The 22,456-nt window shown below is 32.3% G+C and overlaps 2 protein-coding genes across 2 annotated transcripts; one reads left to right on the top strand and one right to left on the bottom strand.

Annotated features, from left to right (window-relative positions):
• Positions 1 to 731: 731 nt before the first annotated feature.
• Positions 732 to 7,915, bottom strand: LOC137810114 (uncharacterized). The gene is made up of 13 exons (XM_068611245.1): positions 7,530 to 7,915; positions 7,353 to 7,391; positions 7,091 to 7,233; positions 6,795 to 6,870; positions 6,120 to 6,423; positions 5,916 to 6,025; positions 5,738 to 5,785; positions 5,405 to 5,614; positions 5,036 to 5,137; positions 4,608 to 4,735; positions 4,317 to 4,461; positions 1,080 to 1,211; positions 732 to 988 (listed from the first exon to the last, which is right to left on the bottom strand). Exons 1-13 carry the CDS (start codon positions 7,724 to 7,726, stop codon positions 964 to 966), a joined length of 1,659 nt encoding a protein of 552 aa, XP_068467346.1. The 5' UTR covers positions 7,727 to 7,915; the 3' UTR covers positions 732 to 963.
• Positions 7,916 to 16,359: 8,444 nt separating this feature from the next.
• Positions 16,360 to 17,709, top strand: LOC137810122 (uncharacterized). The gene is made up of 2 exons (XM_068611257.1): positions 16,360 to 16,986; positions 17,241 to 17,709. Exons 1-2 carry the CDS (start codon positions 16,548 to 16,550, stop codon positions 17,324 to 17,326), a joined length of 525 nt encoding a protein of 174 aa, XP_068467358.1. The 5' UTR covers positions 16,360 to 16,547; the 3' UTR covers positions 17,327 to 17,709.
• Positions 17,710 to 22,456: the final 4,747 nt, after the last annotated feature.

Raw genomic sequence — 22,456 nt, forward strand, 5'->3', positions numbered from 1 at the left:
ATTTAAAATCTGGATATAGATCAAATTTGTAAATTAAAATGTGATTTTTTTCAGGAAACAATTTTTATAATACAAATATTTTAAAATTCTTATTCTGAATTGTGCATCAAAAATATAAATTTTATACAAATTTTGTGTGGAAGTGCAAGAAGAAATAGCTTAGTGCAGGAAGCAATACCCAAATTACCCGTAGGTTTCAATAAATATTTGTAAACTTGTCCTCAATCTTAGGATAATAATATATATATATATATATATTCTTAAACCTTTGAAGATACAAAAGTAAAATCTTCCATGTCTGATTTTCATGAATATGTACCAAATTAACAGTATCAAAGTTCCAAGTTGAAATAAAAAACTTTTAATTAAAAAACAATAATTTTATTAAACAGTTTACTGTAATAATAAATCCAATATTTTAATAAAAATAATACGCTGGTCTGATTTTCAGAAAACCTGAATAAATATTCTCAATCATATTTTTTACTAACCAAACAAAAAGTAACCATAGTTAAGAAGCAGAATTTCCTGAATTCATGATTTTTAATTAAGAATTTTTTCTATCTGACATGAAACCGCACCGTCTTTCCCAGTGGCAGGTACACCGACGAAGTTAAATAATAAACGGCACATTTACAATAGCAGGTAGGAAAATATCTATTTTAGGTTTAAAAGGGTTTATAAATTGTAATACTATAGTTAAAAATCATTCTTTTTGCGTTCAAGCAACGTGGGTTGTAAGTAAAATTTGATTCAATAAATATGCACCTGATACGAGATACAAGATGACAAATTATTCAATATACATTAGCAAATACTGAAATGACATGTTCACAAAGGTCGCATACCGCTGCTTCAACACAAATCAACCAAGAGAGTTTTACGCCATATATTAATAGTATCCATACTATAAACAAATGAACATAAACTTCGTCAGCCTTTCTACACGCATACAGCATTGCATCAGTGCCTTGATCTGTTTCTTGTCCTGGAATGTCATCTTCTAAGTCAGTCTTTCATGACTGAAAATATCTAGCATAAATTTCAAGGGACAGGCAAATGAAAAACAAAACACTTACCTGGGAGATCGAGAATAAGGAGACCGAGAACGTGAGCGGGAACGGGTGCGAGAAGGGGACCGGGAGCGGGAGCTAGAATAATGTCTTCTGGAACTTCTGCTTCTACTTGGACTTCTACTGCGCCTGAACCTTCTGCAATTGTTCATAAAATCTCAGTATTAGCTAACCAATGGGAAAACGCAACATAACTTCATTTGCAGATAAGAAAATTCTACTGATGGGTACTCATTCCACTAATTACTAATCTCAAAAGTCCATCAGTATCTTCACATATTACCTAATCTACAAGCATATTACAAATCCCTCGAGTATTCAACGTCCTAAGATGTATTACAGAACATAAGCAACACCAGGCAAAAGTAAGAGTGATCATGAAAATCCAATCTAAATACAAATAAATAGATTGGATTTAAAATCCATATTCATTTTAATTAGGTCAAATTTATTTGGATTTTTCTTAAATCCATTTAAAGTGGATTAAATCTAGATTAAATCCATTTTGTCAAATACATTAAATTCATTTTGATATGGACACAGTCTAACTTGGCTCGAATTAGGCCTAATCCGACTCAACTTGGACGCGGATCAACGCGGACCAACTCGGCTCAACATCGCCCTGAGCCCGAATCACTCAACATCCTAAGACCGAACGACTCGTCATAGGCCTGGGCCCAAACGACCAATAATCAGCCCGAGCCTGGACAACTCAACATCGGATCGAGCTCGAACAACTAGACATCAACTCGGGGGCCTGGACGACTCGACATCGGCCTAGGCCCGAAAGAATCGACATCACCTCAGGCCATCTCTGCTCGACATAGGCCCGGGCCCAAACGACCAATAATCAAACTGAGCACGGACGACTCGACATCGACTTGGGCTCGAACGACTAGACATCAGCTCGAGCCTGGACGACTCAACATCAGCCCAAGCCCGAACGAATCGACATCGACCCGGGCCCTCTCGGCTCAATATCGGCCCAGGCCCAGATGGCTAGACATAAGGCCCGAGCTCGTACGACTCGACATCGACCGAAGCCTGTACGACTCGACATCGGTCCCGGCCCGCACGACTCGACATTGACACGGGCACTCTCAGCTCAACATAGGCCGATACTACTAAACATCTACCCAGGCCTGTACGACTCAACATCAACCCAGGCCTGTACGACTCGACATCGGTCCCAGCCTGTACAACTCAATATCGACCCGGGCCCGTACGACTCAACATCGACCCAGGCCAGTACGACTCAACATCGACCCAAGCCCGTATGACTCAACATCGATCACGGCCCGTACGACTCAACATCGATCCCGACGCTTACGACTCCACATCGACCCGGGCTCAGACTACTAGATATAAGGCTCAGGCCCGTAGGACTCGACATCGATCGGCCCTGACCCGTACGACTTGACATTGACATGGGTCCAGACGACTAAATATCAGGCCCGGGCCCGTACAACTCGACATCGATCCCGACCCGTACGACTTGACGTTAACCCGGACCCATACGACTCGACATCGACTCGGGTTTGTACGACTCGACATCAACTTGGGCCTGCTCGGATCGAGATCGACCCGGGCTTGCTCGGCTCGACATCAGTTTTGATTCGTTTGGCTCGAGACCACTCCACTCGACATCAGTCTGCTCAGCTCGACATCGACCCGGGCCGGCTCGGCTCAATATCGGCGTTGGCATGCTCGACTCAACAATGTCCCAAGACTGGACAGCTCAACAACAGCCTGAGCCTAGACAGCAGGCCTGGGCCCGTAGGACTCGACATCAACCTGGGCCCATACGACTCGACATCAATCCCGACCTATACGACTCAACATCGACTCGACATTAGCCTGGGCCCTCTCGACTCGACATCGTCCAAGGCCCAGACGACTAGACATCAGGCCTGTAGACTCGACATCGACCCGGTCCCGTAAGACTCGAAATAGGTCCCGGCCCGTACGACTCCACATCGACCAGGGCACGTACGACTCCACATCAGTCCCGGGACCGTACGACTGCATATCGACCCAGGCCCGTACGACTCCACATCAGTCCCGGCCCGTACAACTCAACACCAGTCTCGGCCCGTACAACTCGACATCAGCCTGGGCCTGCTCGGATCGACATCGACTCGAGCCCGCTCGGGTCTACATCAGTCTGGGTCCGCTCGGCTCAACATCGGCTTGAGCCTGCTCGGCTCAATATCGACGTTGGCCCGCTCGACTCGACATTGTCCCGAGCTTGGACAGCTCGACAACGGCCTGGGCTAGCTCAGCTCAACATCAGCCTTGGCCTGGTCGTCTAGATATCGGCCCGAGCCCGCTCGACTCCATATCGAAACCGAAAGACTCAGCTCGACATGGGCATGGACCGGCTCGAGTAGACATTGGTGTGGGCCAACTTGGCTCGATATCGGATCCGACCCACTCAGGTCGACTCAATTTTGACCACTCAGCTCGACTTGGCCCAGGGTTGACTCAACTCGACTTGGCCCGGGGTTGACTCAACTCGACTTTGGCCCATACAGACTCGATTTGACTTGGGCACAGACGACTCAGCTTGACATGAACTTGGGCCAACTTTGCTCAACTTAGGCCTGGATTATCTTAGCTCAACCTGGATCGAGCCAAGTCAAAATCCAACCCAAAATGCAATTTGGATAATCCAAAATTGTATCCAATCTATATCTAATCCATATCCAATTAAATGGATTGGATTTAAAATCCAAAAATATGGATTTGGATTTGAGATAAATCCATTTAAATGGATTAAAATTGATATGGATTTGGATCATTATGGATTGAATTTTGTAATTTGGATTTTTTGCCACCCTTAGGCAAAAGGCAGTTATGATTGAAAAAAAAGTCATTCTGATGAGCAGTTACAGCACTATTGTTCTTAAAAATGTCAAGACATGACATCAACTTTGCACAAATATACTATTTGTTTAGATTAGAACTGGCGACAGACAACACCTGTTTGTAGCAGGATTTGAAATACATAAATGATAACTTGACAGCTGAAAATGACAAGAATTACATCTACTTGGAGGGATGGGGGAGCAGGAAGGTACCACTATAAATATAATAGAGAGGTGAAAACTGTTACTCATGCAACTAGACCAAATTCTTGCAAGCTGAACCATTCCATTAAATCAAATGTTAAGCTTTTTTTTATCTTGAGAGTCCATTAACGGCACAAAAGCATCTAACATGTGCCAAGTGAGCTTGAAATACCTTGGAGGGGAACGGCTGAAACTCCTGCTGCGGCTGCGGCTGTGGCGTCTATACCGACTCAATCGACTTGTTTCTGCAAGTTTTTCTTGCCTCTGCCGTTCCTGTTCCCTTTTCTTGGCTAGTTCAGCAGCAGTATCCTTCTTAACTGCACAGGCAAACAATTATAAACATTAGAAACTGATACAAATTTCACATAAATACTGCTATACTTGCTCCTGAAAACAATTACTAGAATGCATACAGAAGACTTCTTTGATCTGTAAATAAAATAAATTATGCAAGCAGACATACTTTGTTTGTTTAGTTGTCTGTTCATGATTCTTTTAAGTCTTTCCTGAGGAGTTTCTTTCTTCTCCCCTTGTTGTTTCAAGGGCCCTCCAGAACCACCAGCCTTTAATTTTGCCAATGCTGAAGAAGCACTGTGGATGGGGAAAAGAGAGCACAATTAAAAAATAAATAAATATTCAGACGATTTACATTTCAACAAAAGTGAAATATCCCTATTTAAAATAAAATAAAATAAAATAAGCTGAATGAAATTAATAATATAAATAAATATTTTTCTTTTGTCTTGACCAGCTGACAGTGTACCTAACTACACGAACAAATATGGAACAAACTTGATACCAAATTTCATGCTCAGTAAAGCAGATGGTATTGCAAAAGCTATATATAATATAAATGTCCATTTGCATGTACAGTTTTACATCATGGCATACCTTACTGATGGCTTCGCAACTTTAGTGCCCTTATCCTTATCAATTGATACACCAGAAGCAGGATCAACATGCAATGCCTCAAGTATGCAACCAGATGATGGCCTGCAACACAGTAGAGGTATCAGATAAAATACTTGCAAAATGTCCATGCAGCTCACAGGTTAGTTATGCAAAATTCATTTCAGGGAACAATGAGATTCAAATAGGAAGCCTCCTCCCTTCTCCTCTTGGAAGTTACCCCAACAAATCTAGTCCTGATCTATTCTAAACCACAAAAAATTGCCTCAGACAACAATATGGGAGATATGCTGCGCAGAGAAAAGACTGTCCAATCTATCTTGGCAAGAATTAAAGGTCCAGTGCTCCGACCGGTTTAACATATCAACTTGAGATGTAGGAGATCGTGGTGGAGAAAATCCTTCAAGTCTGGGTTCATCTGCTGCTCCAGAGCTCCCAAATTCAGTTATGTATTCTATTTTAGGTGTCCTTGGCTTGCTTCGGTGAATATCATCAGCATGACTACTACGTGAATATCGCCTTGAGTGTGATGGAGAGTAGGACCGTGATCTGGACCTTGACCTGCACACAGAAATTGACAAAAAAAAACTCAATAGAAGTTCCTTCCCAAGAAGTATGAGTAATATGGGAAATGGATAGATGTACAAACATCATTCAGAGAGAAATGGAGAAACAGTGCTATACCTTCTAGATCGAGAATAGGCTTCATATGTTGGACTTTGCCTTGGTTCCCTGCATGTATATATTGAATTCAACATTATGAGTGGGATAGGAGAATAATCAGCAATCCCATTTGTCAGTAGGAGCACAATTTCATATATTCTTCGCTCAATCTGAAGGCTGAAAATATCAATTTTTCTACCGGTAGGGGTCATGATGCAGCACACGAGTTCCCGATATCCGTGTGGCTTCTCTCTCTCTCTCCCTTTCAATCTGAGAAGCCTTCCTTCTTTCTTTACGACTTAGCTTCCTCTACAAAATTTATAATATATCATCGGAAAACATCTACAAGGTCATCTAAAAATACAAAGAACTAAAACATCTTACTATGAAAATTTGTACTTACAATTGCAGGGTCACCTTTGATCAACTCTTTTTGCCTTTTTTCTTCCTCCTTTGCTTTCTTATCCATATAGACAAGCCAGCCATACCTTTTAACCCCATATTCTTTAGCAATTATTTCCATTCCTTCATCATTGCTATCATCACTATTAAAATCCTCATCATCCTCATCATCTTCATCTTCCTCGTTATCATTATCATTATCATCATCATCTGAAATATGGGTTTCTTCTTTTCCATTCCCATCATAAGAAAACCCAACCTGTGAGTAAGATCCTTTACTTGCAGAAGGCTGTGGCAAATTAGATCTACAGGTGTACATACATAAACAAAATAAGATCGTCTGCTATGAAGTATACCAACTCAACATCATATAAAGATAAGAGTTGTTACCAATTGCTAAGATTCAGTTTTAGAAATGGAACAAAAATTATGCCACAAATAATATAACAAAACTAATAATCCAAAAACGAACTACAAGGATAGAGACAGAAAGCAAATCCACAGTAAAAGAGCTACAACAAATAACTCAAGGAACGATGCCCCTATAATATATTGTCAGCATATATTTCTTACATATAATATTAAGGATTGGGAACTTAAAAATTAGTGTGTCGCATATATACCAAATGACTAAAAATAGTTAAATAGGCATGAAAGGAACATCGACCAATTCAACCTGTCTGATGTAAACGGGGCAGCAGCCTTGGCTTCCATCTCTTGATTTACATGTTGCAAAGCCTCCTCGTCAGTAACTGTTAACATTGAAATCATAGTTTGTAAATTCAACTTCAAAATCAAAACCTAGAAATCGGACCAGCCTCGAAACCTTTTGTATCTTATTCCTTTATCATGAATGAACATCATTGAAATAAATTAAAAGACAAAGAAAAAACAGCAATAGTAACAAAAAACAGTAAAGGTCATCATTACAAGAGAATCAAACACATTGTCGAGAAACAAAAAAGTACCGACATCCTCTACGGCGATGCTTTACTAAATCCCGATAACGCTCAAAATTAACAAACTCTTCTAACTCTTCTTCTTCTTCAGATTTTTCCGGAGCGCGTCTATGACTAGAATCGCGAATGAAATCAAGAAGAGCACGGCCATCAAATCTGCAAATGCACTCATAGATTCACATCAAAAGAAGCACTACTAATAAAACTCAAATGCAATGAAGCAATCATAATTAAGTAATTAATCAAGAAAATACACATAAGAGAAGGGCTCGCACCTGTCAATCAATACATCCTGTTTCCCATTCCAAGGTATCCTGGGATACAAAGAAATCACCACATCAACCTTATGCAAATTAATTAATCACAAAATACAATTGAATCGGTTAGAAGCTTTGGAAACGGTGATCGAATAAAAATCAAGAAACTGAAAGAGAAGAGTGAAAGAAACAAACAGGCCCTGTTGATCCTGTGTGGCTTGGTAGAGAGCGTCGTCTCGGTAGGTTCGGGAACGGAAGCCTACGAGTTGAATAGATTGCTGCGGATCGCCACGTCTCTTGGCGAGGTAGACGGCGCGTCGTTGTGCTCTCTTCCGAGCTGCGTCCATCATGTCGTGGACCTTCTTCTCCGACCTTCTTGCCTCGTGCCACATCCTTCTTCTTCTTCTTCCTCCTCTCCAATGCTGTTTGGAACCCTAATTTTGATTCCTGAAATCCACACAGTGGCCTTGCACCTCGTATTCACACAGTTTGCGCGGTTTTCATCCTGGACCCGGACTTACTCCCTCACCTACGAATGGCCCAATCGATGAAATTACCATAGCTTAATGAACCTGGACCCCTTTCTTGTCATTTGCTCCATTTAATTACCTTCGCAATATTAATTAATCCTTACTGTTTTCTAACTTTTATAAACTTATGAGATAAATGTTTTTTATGTGTGATCATTTAGTTATATAAACTATTTTTTATTATAATATTTAATGAAGTAAAATGTTAAAATTAAATATGGCATTTAACTTTATTTAATATTTCTTCTTAAAGCATTACTTTATTTAAGAAGAACAATATAATTACAGTGATGATAATTTTGGAGAGAATAATAGATATTCAAAGTTAAACTAAAACATTATTTAGTTTCAATTGAATACTTTTATCTCTATAATAATAACTAATAAACTTTGATTTAATATTTTAAATCATAGTTAAAAAAAAAAAAAAAGTATGATTTATCTTTGAAATTGGAGGCTTTTGCTTAATAATTTATACCTATATATTGGATTCTTATTTCTAACTTATCTTATAGCGTTTATAGTGTTTATCAATTTTACTCTTATATTAATATTTATTTTTCATGTCTTCATCTCTCTTAAAAATTATAGTTGTTATTTTTTTTTATCATTTGGTTTCTTATTCTTTCTTTGCAAAAAAATATGAATGAATGACAACAACGGTTTCTTCCCATGTGACTCAATTTGTGACTGTGACCTCCGTCAACTACATTTGGCGAACAATCATCTTCAAATGTCTCGTGTGGACAATCTAGATGGAAATGTGAACGAGGAGCAAATCAACTTATTCTTCTTCCCTCCAATTACAACATTCTTCACGAATCACCTATTATTCTCATCACAAATGTGGCATCGAAGCTTCTCCAAATTCACCAATAGAATTTTGAGTCTATGATTTCTGACACGATTTTTCTCACGCCAATAGAATTATCATTATGAAAAAATGACTATTACAAAAGATTGGATCTTCGTAACTTGGATTTGCAATGGTAACCTTTGTTTGTCTCGCCTTTCGCAACCAGACATTTAAAGTCATTGCTTAGAGGCGGTACTTACACTCTCTTCTTGACAGGTCGCTTTTTATTTCTCTTTATCAAATTGATCATTATTTCATTTCCTTTTATTTATTTATTCCATTAAAATTAAAATTATTAATAAATATAAAATATTGAATCTTTTTTTCTTTATTGTTGTAGTAATATTATGACTTTGGAAATGTTAATGATAAAAAAAATGTGGACACACATGTGTTTCCACTAGTAATAATAATAATAGTAATAATCTATATATATATATATAAGGGATTTTCCATTATAACTGTTTTTTATTTTGGTTGTACTCAAATTTGTTTCCATTTTATTCTTATACCAATATTTCATTTTATTATTTTATTTTTTGTTATTTCATCATTTTGTAATTATTTGAATTTAAAACTAAAAAAATAGTTAATATTAAATTTACATATATATGAAGGGGATTCCTCGTTATAATTATTTTTTGTTGTACACAAATTTGTTCCTATTTTATATTTATATCAATATTTTATTTTAAAACTAAAAAAAGAGTTAATAATCATTTCATTTTATTATTTTATAATTACTTACATTTAAAATAAATAAAAAAATATAATAATTAAATTTGAAAAAAACTGTTTGAAGTGCACTCATTTATTTGAAAAAAATTAGTCAAATAAAACTTTGATTTGAAACGTGGTTTGATGGACAATTATTTTAACTCCGAGGCAAAAAGGCATAGTGTAAAAGCAAACCTTGAGAAAAAATGTGAGAAAAAGAGACTCAAACGAAAAAATAAATCAAAAAACAAATGTAAACTACACAAATTTAGTTTTTTTTTTTCATTCTCGTCAATCTAAAGGTATTTTTTATTGAACCAATGTCATTATCATTTATTTTGTTTTGATCAATCAATACAACTTGTATAAAATTTGATTGTTTAATTAATGCTCCTCATTTTTATTTCTTTCACTCTACTTTTCATTTTCGTAAAGTAAGTGAAGGCGAAAGAGGAAAAAGATAGAAAAGTAGAATATCCCAAAATGTTACTTGAATACAAAACATTCAGATTTTTGCACAAGTACAAAGTTATCCCGATGTCATTGTTGATGTGGTTGTCAATGGAGAAGATGAATAATATAACCTTGTTGCGGAAGAGGGGAAAAGAATTAAAAAATAGATATTTTCTTAGAGTTTGTTACTAGAGTTTCTCATATTCTTATTCTTCTTCTTTTCATTATTATATTCCTCTTTTTTAGTTTTAAATTAGTAACAATCAAAATTAGTGATTTATAGGATTTTTTTAGGATGAAACAGGAGATGTAATTTAAAACACTAACACTTAGCATTGTTTCATCCAATGTCATTCCTAAATTTAACAAACAATTATTATAAACAGTGTATGTAAATTTATAGAAATTTTAATAAAAAATATAAAGGATTTGCATAAATAGGAATTACACATAAGTGATATTGAAATGGTAAATAGTAAAACTAACTTGTATAAATGAAAGTAAATTATTAAATATTATATGAAGATGGTAAAAGATTGATTAAAATAACTTTATTTGACTATTTTGTGCAAGATGTTATATCTAGTAGTTAACTTTTTTTTTATAAGGACTCATACATCCCTTAAATGTCTCAAATATATTTATTTATTTATTGCTGATAAATAAATTTATCCTGGTGGGTTTTGTTTGAATTTGTCTGGTTTTGATAAAAATAGTTATTATATTGACCAAATATATATATGAATATGAATAATATATGATTTTTTTAAATTAGATAAGAATAAATTAGATACGAAGAAAATATATCCTTATTCCCATACTTGATACTCCATCCGTTTAAAATTACTAAAATATTCATATTTTATTAGGTAAGTTAAAAAATGTTATATGGACTTTTTTTCTTTTTCTTTGTTCCTTAGTTTAACTTTATTTCTCCTTCACCACATGACTATTTTTATCATATCTCAGTCAGTTGTTCTACTTATTAAAAATTCACTCAAAGTTTCAAGGTAATTTATCTTTTATCACAATATTGATTACACTTTTTTTTTTTTTGAATTTTTCCTTCTAATGTATTACATTTTTGAAACGCAACCTAATATCATTAAATCAATTAGTTTATTGCACACATACTTACATTCATTCCTAATTTTTTAATTTTTTCTTAATGTTTCACTTTCAAGTTTAAGTTTAATTGTGTAAACTCTTAGTTTATAGGTAACATGAAAATTTTATTTTCTTTGATCTCTTTGACCCTTAATTTAATATTTAACAAGTTTACTCAAATCTCAAAATTATATTTCTTATCATCACAAAAAAAAAATCATCACAACTTTAATTATATTTTTTCTTGTTTTGATTTCGTCCAAACAATGTAGTACATTTCAGAAAATGAAATACTCAATTTCATTCAATTTGATTGTGTTTTACTGTTTTATTATAATTATTTTACTTTCATCCAATTATTAGTTGATAGAAATATACCTATTACCTGAATAAGAATAAAAATGAGATAAAAAAAATTATACTCATTATGTACTGAGTGAGAAATGTGGATAAAATTTTACTTTAAAACACTTAGGAAATAATGAAGCTCACATTGTTTGATCGTTCCTAAATTCAACAAACAATAACTATAGACATTGCATGTAAATTTATAGAAGATTTAATAAACAAATATAAAGGATTTGCATAAATAGGAATTACACAGAAGTAATATTGAAATGATAAATAGTAAAACTAACTTGCATAAATGAAAGTAAATTATTAAATATTGTAAAATAATTTGAAAAATAAAATACTAAATTTTAAATTTAAACTTAATATGATGAAATATAATTTTTAAAACTTTAAATGATCAGTTAAATTTAAATATGATTTTTTTTACCAGTCATGGCATTAGGTGTTACAAAAAGTTTACAATGTGTATTTAATACTTATTTTTCACGTCTAATACATTTTTAAGCAATTCTATTATTGGTTGTGAGTAGTATTAATAGATACATGACACGTTTAATTTCTATTCTATGCCGATGCATTAAATTTCCAAACATATAAATTCCTTTCAAAAATATCTTGAGCTATAACACTTGTTTAATATTTATTTTATTTTATCAACTATTTAATTTTTTTTTTAAAGACGCTTCAATGATATTAGAATCGATAATTTGTCTTGATGATTAAATTATACTAGTGTAGTATGGTTAAGAGTTTTTTATATGAAAAATCTTTATAAAATTTTAGATAATTTTTTCCATTAATTAATATTAGTATAAGTAAGGCTTATGACTGAATGTGATTGGGTATTTTTTAAGGTTAAAAATATTTAAAAATGATTGAAATAAAATAATAATTTTAAAATAAAATGAAAATGATTATCAAATTATACACAAAATCTATCACTTTCTTATGACATGGAAACATTTGGGGATATCCGTACGTATATGCTAAATTAATCAGCAATAGGATACTAAGAATGGGGTATGTAGGTCCTAATAATATATTTTCTTTCATGTGGCTTTCATCATCTTGCGATGTGCCTCTCAGACTACCACGGTCAGTAACTAAAGTCAGCTAACTAAAATTAGTGTTTTTCTGTATGCATTTTATCGTATTCGATTATTGTGACTCAGTCTTTCGCAATTTGCTCATTTTTATATTGTTACTCCAATAATAAGTTTGGGAATATTGCGTATATACCTTCTTGCATGAGCGAATGAAGTTTATGTTTGTGTATACTATATTCAGGTGGTTTGTTTCGTGGACCACCCACTCATAACCACAATAACCACAAGACCCAATTTTAATGTGAAAAACTTGTGCTAAAATCATGTTAATGTTAATGAAAATTTGTATTAAGTGACATAATTTTAGTTTTAATGTTTAAGTTGTACTATCTTAATATGATTTTAATTATGATTTTTTTATTAATTAAGTAAAATTGTGTGACTCGGTTCAAAATAACTACACATTAACATTATTTCTATGTAATCACTTTTGAATTGAAGTCACACCACTTATTTGTAAATATTATTTTTACTTTATACGTGTATTAAATCAGAAATATTTAATATATATAATATTAAGTTATGCAAATAAGAATGTTTAATTAATTATTTCAGAATAATTTAAATTAATTAAATTAAAATTAATATATAGAATATTAATTTATGTCATTAGTAATATATAATTAGTTATTTTGGTATAGTTTAAATTAATTAAAATTGTGTATTTATGGATGAATAGTAAGTAATGTTATGTTTTGATTTGGTTATTTGATAAATAAAAAAATTTATGTTTGTATATTTGTTTTGAATAATATTTATATATATATTTTATGTAAATATTATTATTATTATATATATAATATTATTTTGTATAATTTTATGTGTGGAAAATATAACTTTTATAATTGCATGCAAAGATATTTTTAATGAAATTATACTGATAGTAAAAGTGTGTTTTAAAAAATTGTTATGAAGAATGATTAGGGTAAACGTACAAATTAGGCTGTTAGTTTTATAAAGGAATATTTGTTGTTGGTAATAAAATAAACGAAGGCATAAATACATAGGTAAAAAATGACGAAATTAATAATGAAAGTTGAGAGTGCACATTTTACTATGAAGTTTGTTTGTAAAGGCAATTGCTTCTATTGTAACATTCCCTCTTATAATATAAACATTTGTTAAGCTTATTAGGATTTGGATCATTCATTTCGTTATGAATACATTGAGTGTTTGGTCATTCTTATTCATGGCAACGCAACATGGGACCAAGTAATACATTTGGTCCCGTGTAGGTAAACCAAAAATCCTGATTTCAAATTGGATTAAATTGGACATTGTAAGCCTTGAAAATGCTGTGAAGATTGGACATTATGACCACAAATGTCGTCAGTTGTAAATGAAAAAATAAACAAATAACAATTACGTGTTGACAAGGTAGGTGTAGAGCTTGAACTGTGTATAACAAAGGATAGTATTGAAGTTGGGGAGGCTATCTCTTAGACGTCAAACATTGAAATTTCTCAATCATAGCTTTGCACAAGACACAGCGATTTGTGCCTCATTTTTTCTTTGCAAAGTGACTATATCTGTTGGGATTCAATGCTTGACTCGCAAGTATGTTGGTCTCTCGTTGAACAAACCAAGCATTTATTCTTTCAAATGTGATTTTAACCATAACAACAATCGGTAAGGATCGAACCCTTTCATAATAGAGTTCATGCTTTCAACAAAACTTGTTGTCATGTGTGTCTCCTTTTGCCCCTTCATAGGCATGAATCCATTTTTCCAATGGTATTTAATGAATCAAAGAGACTGTTTGCCGAAATTCTGCTTGCTTCATCTCATACCATGTGACAATTTAAAAAATGAGATTAGTGGCAAACATTGTCAATTGATAGTGGGGTGTGATTGAATTTAAGTTAAGAAATGTGGCATATCTTCACATAAATAATGTACTTCTTCTATTGCAAATTTCAAATGTTATTTCGTATTTTGTAATAAATTGTACTAATTTGTCTATTCTAATGAATCTCTTATTATGACTTATGACTTGTAAAACATTAATGTTTACTCTTATTTATTTCCAAATGCATAATATTTTACAGTTACAATTTTTTATATCAATTTTTTTATGCCCAAATATGAAACAATACGAATTAACCAACATTTCTCTACATAAAAATTGCTAAAAAAAATTTATTTATTAAACAACCAAATCAAAACATTAATGTAAATATTTTAATTAATATGTAAATATTTTATATATTAATATTGTAATATTTTATATATGTTTAAATTTGAACTAATATATTAATATTTTTAATTTAAAACATAAAAAAAATTGCTTCAAAAGAAATTAGGTTTGAACTAAAGTCGTGCAAGGCTGCCACAATTTTAGTTCAAAACCAATTTCATATAAGTTATGCCACCTAGATACGAGTTTACTTTACAAAAAAATTTGACTAATCAATTTTGTGTCACGCTAGCATGACTTTCTCTTTAGTATTAAAGTCGTGTTATCTTAACATGATTTCACTTGACATGACATAACTTCCACAACCTCATATTTTTTTTTTCACAATCAATCTCATTTCGATAATAAAAAAAAAAAAATTGTCCTCTTTTCATAAAAAAAAAAAAATCAAAACAATATACATATAACAATGTTTTATATGTTTTTATGTGATTTTTTCTAAGACTATAGCTAGTCCTATATTTGTCATATAAAGTATTTTTCAAATTATAATATTTGCTATAAACTAAAATTAAATTTTAAATACTTTAATTTTAAAAATACTTCACATGAGCAATTTTAAAAAAATATTTTAATGAAAAATAATTATTTTTTTATGAATTAATTTTTTTTTATATAAATTTAAAAATTTGATGTTAAGAAATTTAATGACTTATAAAATATTTTACGTAAATTAATTTCTAGTTGTAAAAAAATTAATTATTTTTCTTAAATATATACATAAGAAAGTTCATTTAAACATTTTTATTATTTAATTTGTTAAAAAAAAATTCTTTGTATTATTTTTTAATTTTTAGTATTCATGTACTTCTTAACAATTATACTAATTATTTTGTATATAAATAATTAAAATAGAGTTGATAAAACAGTCAGCCTTGTATATTGGGATGAACTCACCAAAACCTATTTACGACCCACCTTTTTAAAAATTATTTTTTTTGGATGGATTGGTGGATTAAGTGACTCAATTAATTTGAAAATAAGTAGTTTTTTTATAAAATTAACTTTTGGTAGAAAATTTTAACAAAATTAAGCACTAAAAGAGTAAAAATATCTTAATTTTCTCGATTACAAACTAAGATTGATAATAAAGACAAAAAAAAAAAATGAGCCAAATTGAATGTTTACAGGAGTAAATTGTGTATATAGTTTAATTAATGTAATCTTACTAGTGGACGACACATTCAAGAAGCACTTCTTCATACAAGATTCGAAGCATAAAATATAATTTCTGTTACTTATTATTATAATAATGAAAACATGCAAGGTTAACAAGGAAATTTTTCTGGATCCCAACACGTCAGAGCCAGAGATTGCTTTTAAGGTAAAGGATTCCATCAATAATGCAAATAACAAGACGCGTATATCGTAAAATTGAAGCTCTTAATATAGTTTAAAAGATAATAGAGTATTACACCTAAGTTAATCTCGACGTATCAATCAATTAATCTGAATATCTGGAGCTTATTATTATTTTCTTAGTCAACAAGGCATTATTATATTATTATACTTCCTACCGGGAAGGTAATAATAACAAGACTAAACGCGAATAATATTTTATTATTTTCTGTCAATGTATTGGTTGGGCAAATAAAATAAATAATAAATAAATAAATAAATGGGTAGATTGAAAATATTTGTACGCCAAGCAAGGAAAGAGGGAAAGAAGGCATAAAATAAAAAAAATATAAAAGGAAAAGAGGTGTGATGACGTGGACCAATCAGAGGAGGACAGAGGTGTGGGTTGGATGGAGCAGCTAAGAATAAAGCCTGTGGTGTCCCTTGGTATTCAAAAGCGCCGAAAGAGAGAAACCTAACAACGCCATAGCGTTCTCTAACCCATCGTGCGAGGTCCCTCGACCTCCGCACAACCCCAACTCCAAGGGGCTGTGCATGTTTTCCACGCCCATGTCGGAACCGGACGCCCATGCGCCGTCACTACCCTTCCTGCTCCAGCGCCCGCCGCTCCTGCAGTCAGCGCCGCCGCTCTTCAAGCAGCGATCGTGGTCGCCGGACGTCTACCGCGATGAGGCCTGGCTCCGCCGCAAGGGAAACTGGAAGAACCGCCGCACCAAGAGCGTCACAGACGAGGACGTCGACGAACTCAAAGCCTGCATCGAATTGGGCTTCGGATTCGATTCCTCCCCGGAGGTCGAGCTCGATCGCCGCCTCTCCGATACCTTACCCGCTCTCGGCCTCTACTACGCCGTCAACAAAAACTACAACGAATCCCTCGTCTCCAAACCCACGCCGTCCTCCTCCGCCGCCGCCTCCGATTGCGACGACACTCCTTCCCCCCACGGCAGTCCCCACTCCGCCATCTTCACCACCGGTACTTGGCACTTTAGCTGATCTCTTATCTGCTTTTGATAATGATCTCTCACTTGTCGGAATTAAAGTTTGCATGGATTAACTTAGTTATCGAAGTAAAAGTCTCTAATTCTTTGAGCAGATTAAAAATAGCTAAGAAAATTTAAATCTCGGTCTTTCTATTTTTAATCTGTGTTGATTGTGATTGAAGTGGATTGAGATGTGCTGATATTTTTGTTGAATTATTGCTTTGTTTGTTGTGAATTAATTATGAAGGTGATAACCCTCAAACGGTGAAGACGAGGCTGAGGCAATGGGCTCAGGTTGTTGGTTGTGCTGTGCGTCAAAGTCCAGAGTTCTAGCTGAATGGGTTATGTGATGTGATGATAATTGTGGATTCGGAACCTAAGCAGGGTTGTCAAACCTAAACCATTACAATAGAAGCTGTGTGATTGATATAAGTGACAATGATTTTACACCGAACTACCAAACCGAAGAAGCGATGGCGGTCCCTAGTTAACCACCCGATTGTGAGGGAAGCAAAGTAGTTAGTTAGTAATACATGTGGGGGTGTCGGCAGAAGCCTTGTTTTGTAATGTACTTGTCGAATCTGTTATAGTATTATTCATGTCATGTGGTAGACGTATGTAGATGTAGTTTTGTTTTAGTTTTTGTGTTTGTGCTGGGTGTGTGAAAAGGTGTTGGTTCCACTAGTGCATTTGAATCTGTACTTTATGTGCTGCTATACTCCTTTTTGGTATCTGTAGTTTCTCTTTCCTCTTGGGTTTGCTTGGTACTCTGTTGAAAAGCAAAGCAAGGGAAGGGTGGAGGACGAAGAAGTGAAGAATATAACATTCTTGTAACTTTGACAAAGAATTCCTTGAACGAGGGAAACAGCTTGCTTTCTAAAATGGGCTGGGTACCAGTACGACTCAACTTATGTCTTTCGTGAAAGGTAAGACAGAGAAGCTTCAAATTTCAACATTCTCCTGTGTTTGTTTGTTCGTATCATCGAATATTGCGCTGCTGGCAATGACTACTTTGTGTATCTCACTCATTGTACTTTTTAGCTACCTATCTCCTATCCTCTGTCATCACTTATCTTCCACCCATTTTCCAGACACAGAATGGCAGTAGAATGGAATGGAAAGTTTCCTCTGTTGACTTTTTTACGCGGAGGCAGCTGTCAACTCAATCCACTGCTAACATAACGGAAATTACAGTGGTTGTTAAGTGTTGAACACTTATGTCAAGAGAACTGTGCCATCCATGAAAAATTGAAGGTTAGGAAGAAGACTAATACTGAATTTGGGTGATAGTAATATAGAGAGATAAACAAAAAACAAAAAGATAATGATGGATATAAGAAATAGTGTGATATAAAAGAAAATACATTTAACAATGAGTGTAAATTAACCTTGAGAATAACGATATCTCACTGTATAGTCTTGATTATAACCAACCTAAAGACAGTCCGTGGTCATTAGGAAGAAGTTAGTGTGCCTGGAAAACTTTAGATGAGTCTCTTGCACGCAACATGAAAACAAATTGAGATCCACGCGAGTTCTAGTAGGGAAGAAGAAGACTTGAAGGGAACTAAACATTGATATTGCAATATATTTTTCTTTCCCAAAAAGCCATTATCTATAACTCTACCTATATATAAGTTATATGACAACATAGTGATACCTATTTTGCTCCATTTATTCCTGTACTAGGTTTTGAGCCTTGTAACTAATTCTAGTTTAATCGAAAACATTGAAATTATTGACGAGTACATTAGGTAGTACAGTTTACATTAATAACATAATTATATTAATCCAAAATTTCCAAAGCAACATTTTACCTTTTGTCTCTTTCTCATGTTATTCCTAAGAGACTATAATATGTTTATAAAGTTTGACAAAATAATTATGTGTGGAAAATAGAACTTTCAAATATGATATTCTTAATACAAACTTATGATATTTTTAATATACAAACTTAAATTATATATTATTATTTTTTTAATAAAAATGACAACTGAGTTGGTTTAGACTGAAGTTTTATACTTGTTTTAATTTTAAAAATACCATCGCATTTTAATTAAAAATATTTAACCAATAAAAACGAGTGTATTTATATCTTAAATAGGTTTTTTTTACTAGTATTTGTGTCCGTTGTAACTTATCTAATATTCTAGTTGTAAAAAAAAATAGTTCGACTTGTCTTGCATAAGAATTGTAGGTTAATTTTATCTCCCTTCAATGCTAAATTTGTACAGATAAAATATTTTAAAAAAATTATACATAAATATTATAATAATTATTTTATTTTAATTTTCATTAATCTGTCATTGATAATAAAATATAAATAAATTAAATAAACATAAAATCAACCTCTATATTAAATAAATATATATAAAAAATATTATTTTTATGAACAAAATATAAAAAGAATATCATTATCCAAATTACTGAAAAGCTATAACAATTAATTATCATTATATTTTAAGACTGTTTTTACTAAATAACATTAAAATATATTAGATTTTTTTTTTATTGTAGGTTATGCTAAGTAACTCATATTATCCTATTATTAGTCGCCATGACTTATCAATACGGACCTATTTAGTTAACTTTTCTGCACTTTTTCCCATGACCTAAGGTGTATATTTCTAGTATTTTATTCTCATAATTTTTTGGTTTACATAATTTACTTGAATAATTTTCAATCTCAATTTACCATTGCGATATTTTATTTTATTTATAATAAGAATATTCTAAGTTATCTTGTTGTACCTCATTTACTCACTCATTTTTCATCTTTTATTTAAAAAAAAAATATTCTCCTTAAATTTGACTTTGATGTATAATATATAAACATTCTTACTCAGACCACTCAAATGACTTAATAATTTATTTACATAAAGAGTTAATAATTTATTTAGTTAGTAAAAGAAGAATCAAGGTTCATTTCAATTCTATTTTTTTATAAACAACTAAACTTATGATATTAAATATAAAAATAATGGATTAAATATTATAAAAAAATATAAAATTTAATTTAAATATTAATTCATCCTGTACTTAATGTCAAATCATAGTCAACATTGTAGTAGCATCCTGATGTAAGAACTTGGTGACGGACAGAGTATAATGAAGAAAAATGTGTGAAACAATTAATGAGTATAGTGCTTTTTTGTTCTGTGCTATATAATCATTTCTTTGTTATAAATTACAAAATCATGCTATGGATGAGTCTCTTTATACATATTTTTTTTAAAGGAATTATTTTCAAAGATAAAAACTAAATGCTAAGAGGAATTCAAATCTCATAACACTTCACACAATTTGTGCATAGTAATTTTTTTATTTATTAATTTCAACTTGTAAAATATATTAGGTAGGTCACCTATATATTTATAGGTGAAGGAGTCTTGAAGTACAAGCTAAAAGGATAGAATGGAAAAAGGGAAAAATGGACAGCCTTATGATTTGACTAAATCAAACCCGCATCCTAAGTTTGTCATTCTAGAAATTAGGTCAAAATGTTTTCCAAAAGGCTAGTAACAAACTAAAATGCTACCTACACCCCATATTATACTAAAGACACCTTATTCTAGCTTATATTTGCTATTTTAAGTCCAAATTATTTACAAACATATTTTATTTTTTAAGAAGACCAAAAGGAAGAACTTCTGATATTCGAGTTTTTACCTTCTTCTTTTACTGATTCTTTTGCTATTATGTTTTACATACAGATTTGATCTCTTACATATGGATTTGTGCTGAAATTTTTTGTAGTGTTTGTATGATAAAAGTGGTGACAAAATAACAATTCTATATTATATTTTCTTGCTAAAATGTTATGAGTGGATAAAGAAGTAAGACAAATTCAATACTCATTTACAAATTTTATAAATTATACAGTAATTTAATAGGTGTACAGAATTTTATACATGAACTAACTACTTTATGTAATAAATATATATATATATATATATATATATATATATATAAATATGTATATATATTGATAAAAATATGTGTATTATATTATTAAATCAAATTGTCAATTGATAAATTAAATGAAAGGGGATATTAAAATATTATTACAAATAAAATTAATAAGATGAATAAAAGTAAGTACTTACATACATTAAAAAATACAACCAATTAAAAAAATAACAAATAAAATTATAAAAAATAACAAATTAAATTAGTGGGATAATGAAACTACTAGAAGTAATTTAAAAATTGTGAAAGTAATGAGATTTAAAAACATGTTGAATATAATGGAGGTTTGTAAATTGTCAGAAATAATGGGGGTTTGTAAGCTGTCAGAAATAATGAGGTTGTCAAACCGTCGGAAATAACAGGAGTTTTCAAACCGTCGGAAATAACAGGAGTTTTCAAACCGTTAGGAATAACGGGAGTTTTCAAACCGTAAAAATTAACGGGGGTTTAAAACTGCTGGGAATAACGGAGGTTCAAAACTGTCAGAAATAACGAGGTTTCAAAATCGTCGGAAAGTGATTATTTTCTAGGGATTCGTAGAAACCGTGATAATTAGTTAGCGACACTGAATCTATCAAGAAAGAAACAAACTACGGATAATGCACTTAACATGCACTTAACGAGAATCAAAACCGTAAAAAATATAACCTCATTAAAAATATATTTTTGTAGTGTGTAATGGAATCAGAAATATATTTTTTTATATAATACATTTTTATATTTTGAAATAGTTATATAAAAGGATGGTTATCTATTACTTCATCGGAACTTATGAAATGTAAAGATTACTCAATTAATATAAGTTATGAAACACATCCTAACTTAATAGCGTTATACATTTATAATAGGATATTTTCATAACTTTAAGGAAAAAAAAATCAAGTGGAAAAAATTTGTTTAGAAAAGAATAGTAGTATTTCTTTTCTACAGTTATCAATAGAGTTTCCTGATAACACTAGTGCAGAAACATAAAACAAATGCGGCTATTTCGAATTTATAAATGCGGTTTTACAATCGCATTTGATCAACACGCAATTGTAAATCAAGAAATATAAATGCGGCTATACAGCCGCATTTATAAATACCATTTACAAGTGCAGTTATTTGCTTTAACCGCACTTGTATATGCCAAATCATTAAAAAAATTAAAAATTTTAAAACATCGTTAATCTTGTGTGAAGTCAACGTTGATGAAGAGTCACGGGAGCGAACAACGGTGGCGGCAGCAGAAGCGATGGCGGACAGGGAAGCAGCAACGGAGCAAACCAAAAAATCCACAAGAAACCACGAATACAATGAAAGAAAAGAGTGCTCCGAGCCCACCAATGCAAGGAAAAAAACATATATAAGAAAAACGAAAAACATTTATGCATATATTTGTGAAGATGAAGAGGAAGAAAGAGAGTTCAAAAACTTACATTGCACAAATGGAATGCAGATGCAGCAGAAGAACTCAGAGTGCGAACACGAAACGAAGGCAAAGACGAGAAATAA

This window comes from Phaseolus vulgaris, chromosome 2 (assembly GCF_000499845.2).
Source record: "Phaseolus vulgaris cultivar G19833 chromosome 2, P. vulgaris v2.0, whole genome shotgun sequence".
Classification (NCBI taxonomy): domain Eukaryota; kingdom Viridiplantae; phylum Streptophyta; class Magnoliopsida; order Fabales; family Fabaceae; genus Phaseolus; species Phaseolus vulgaris.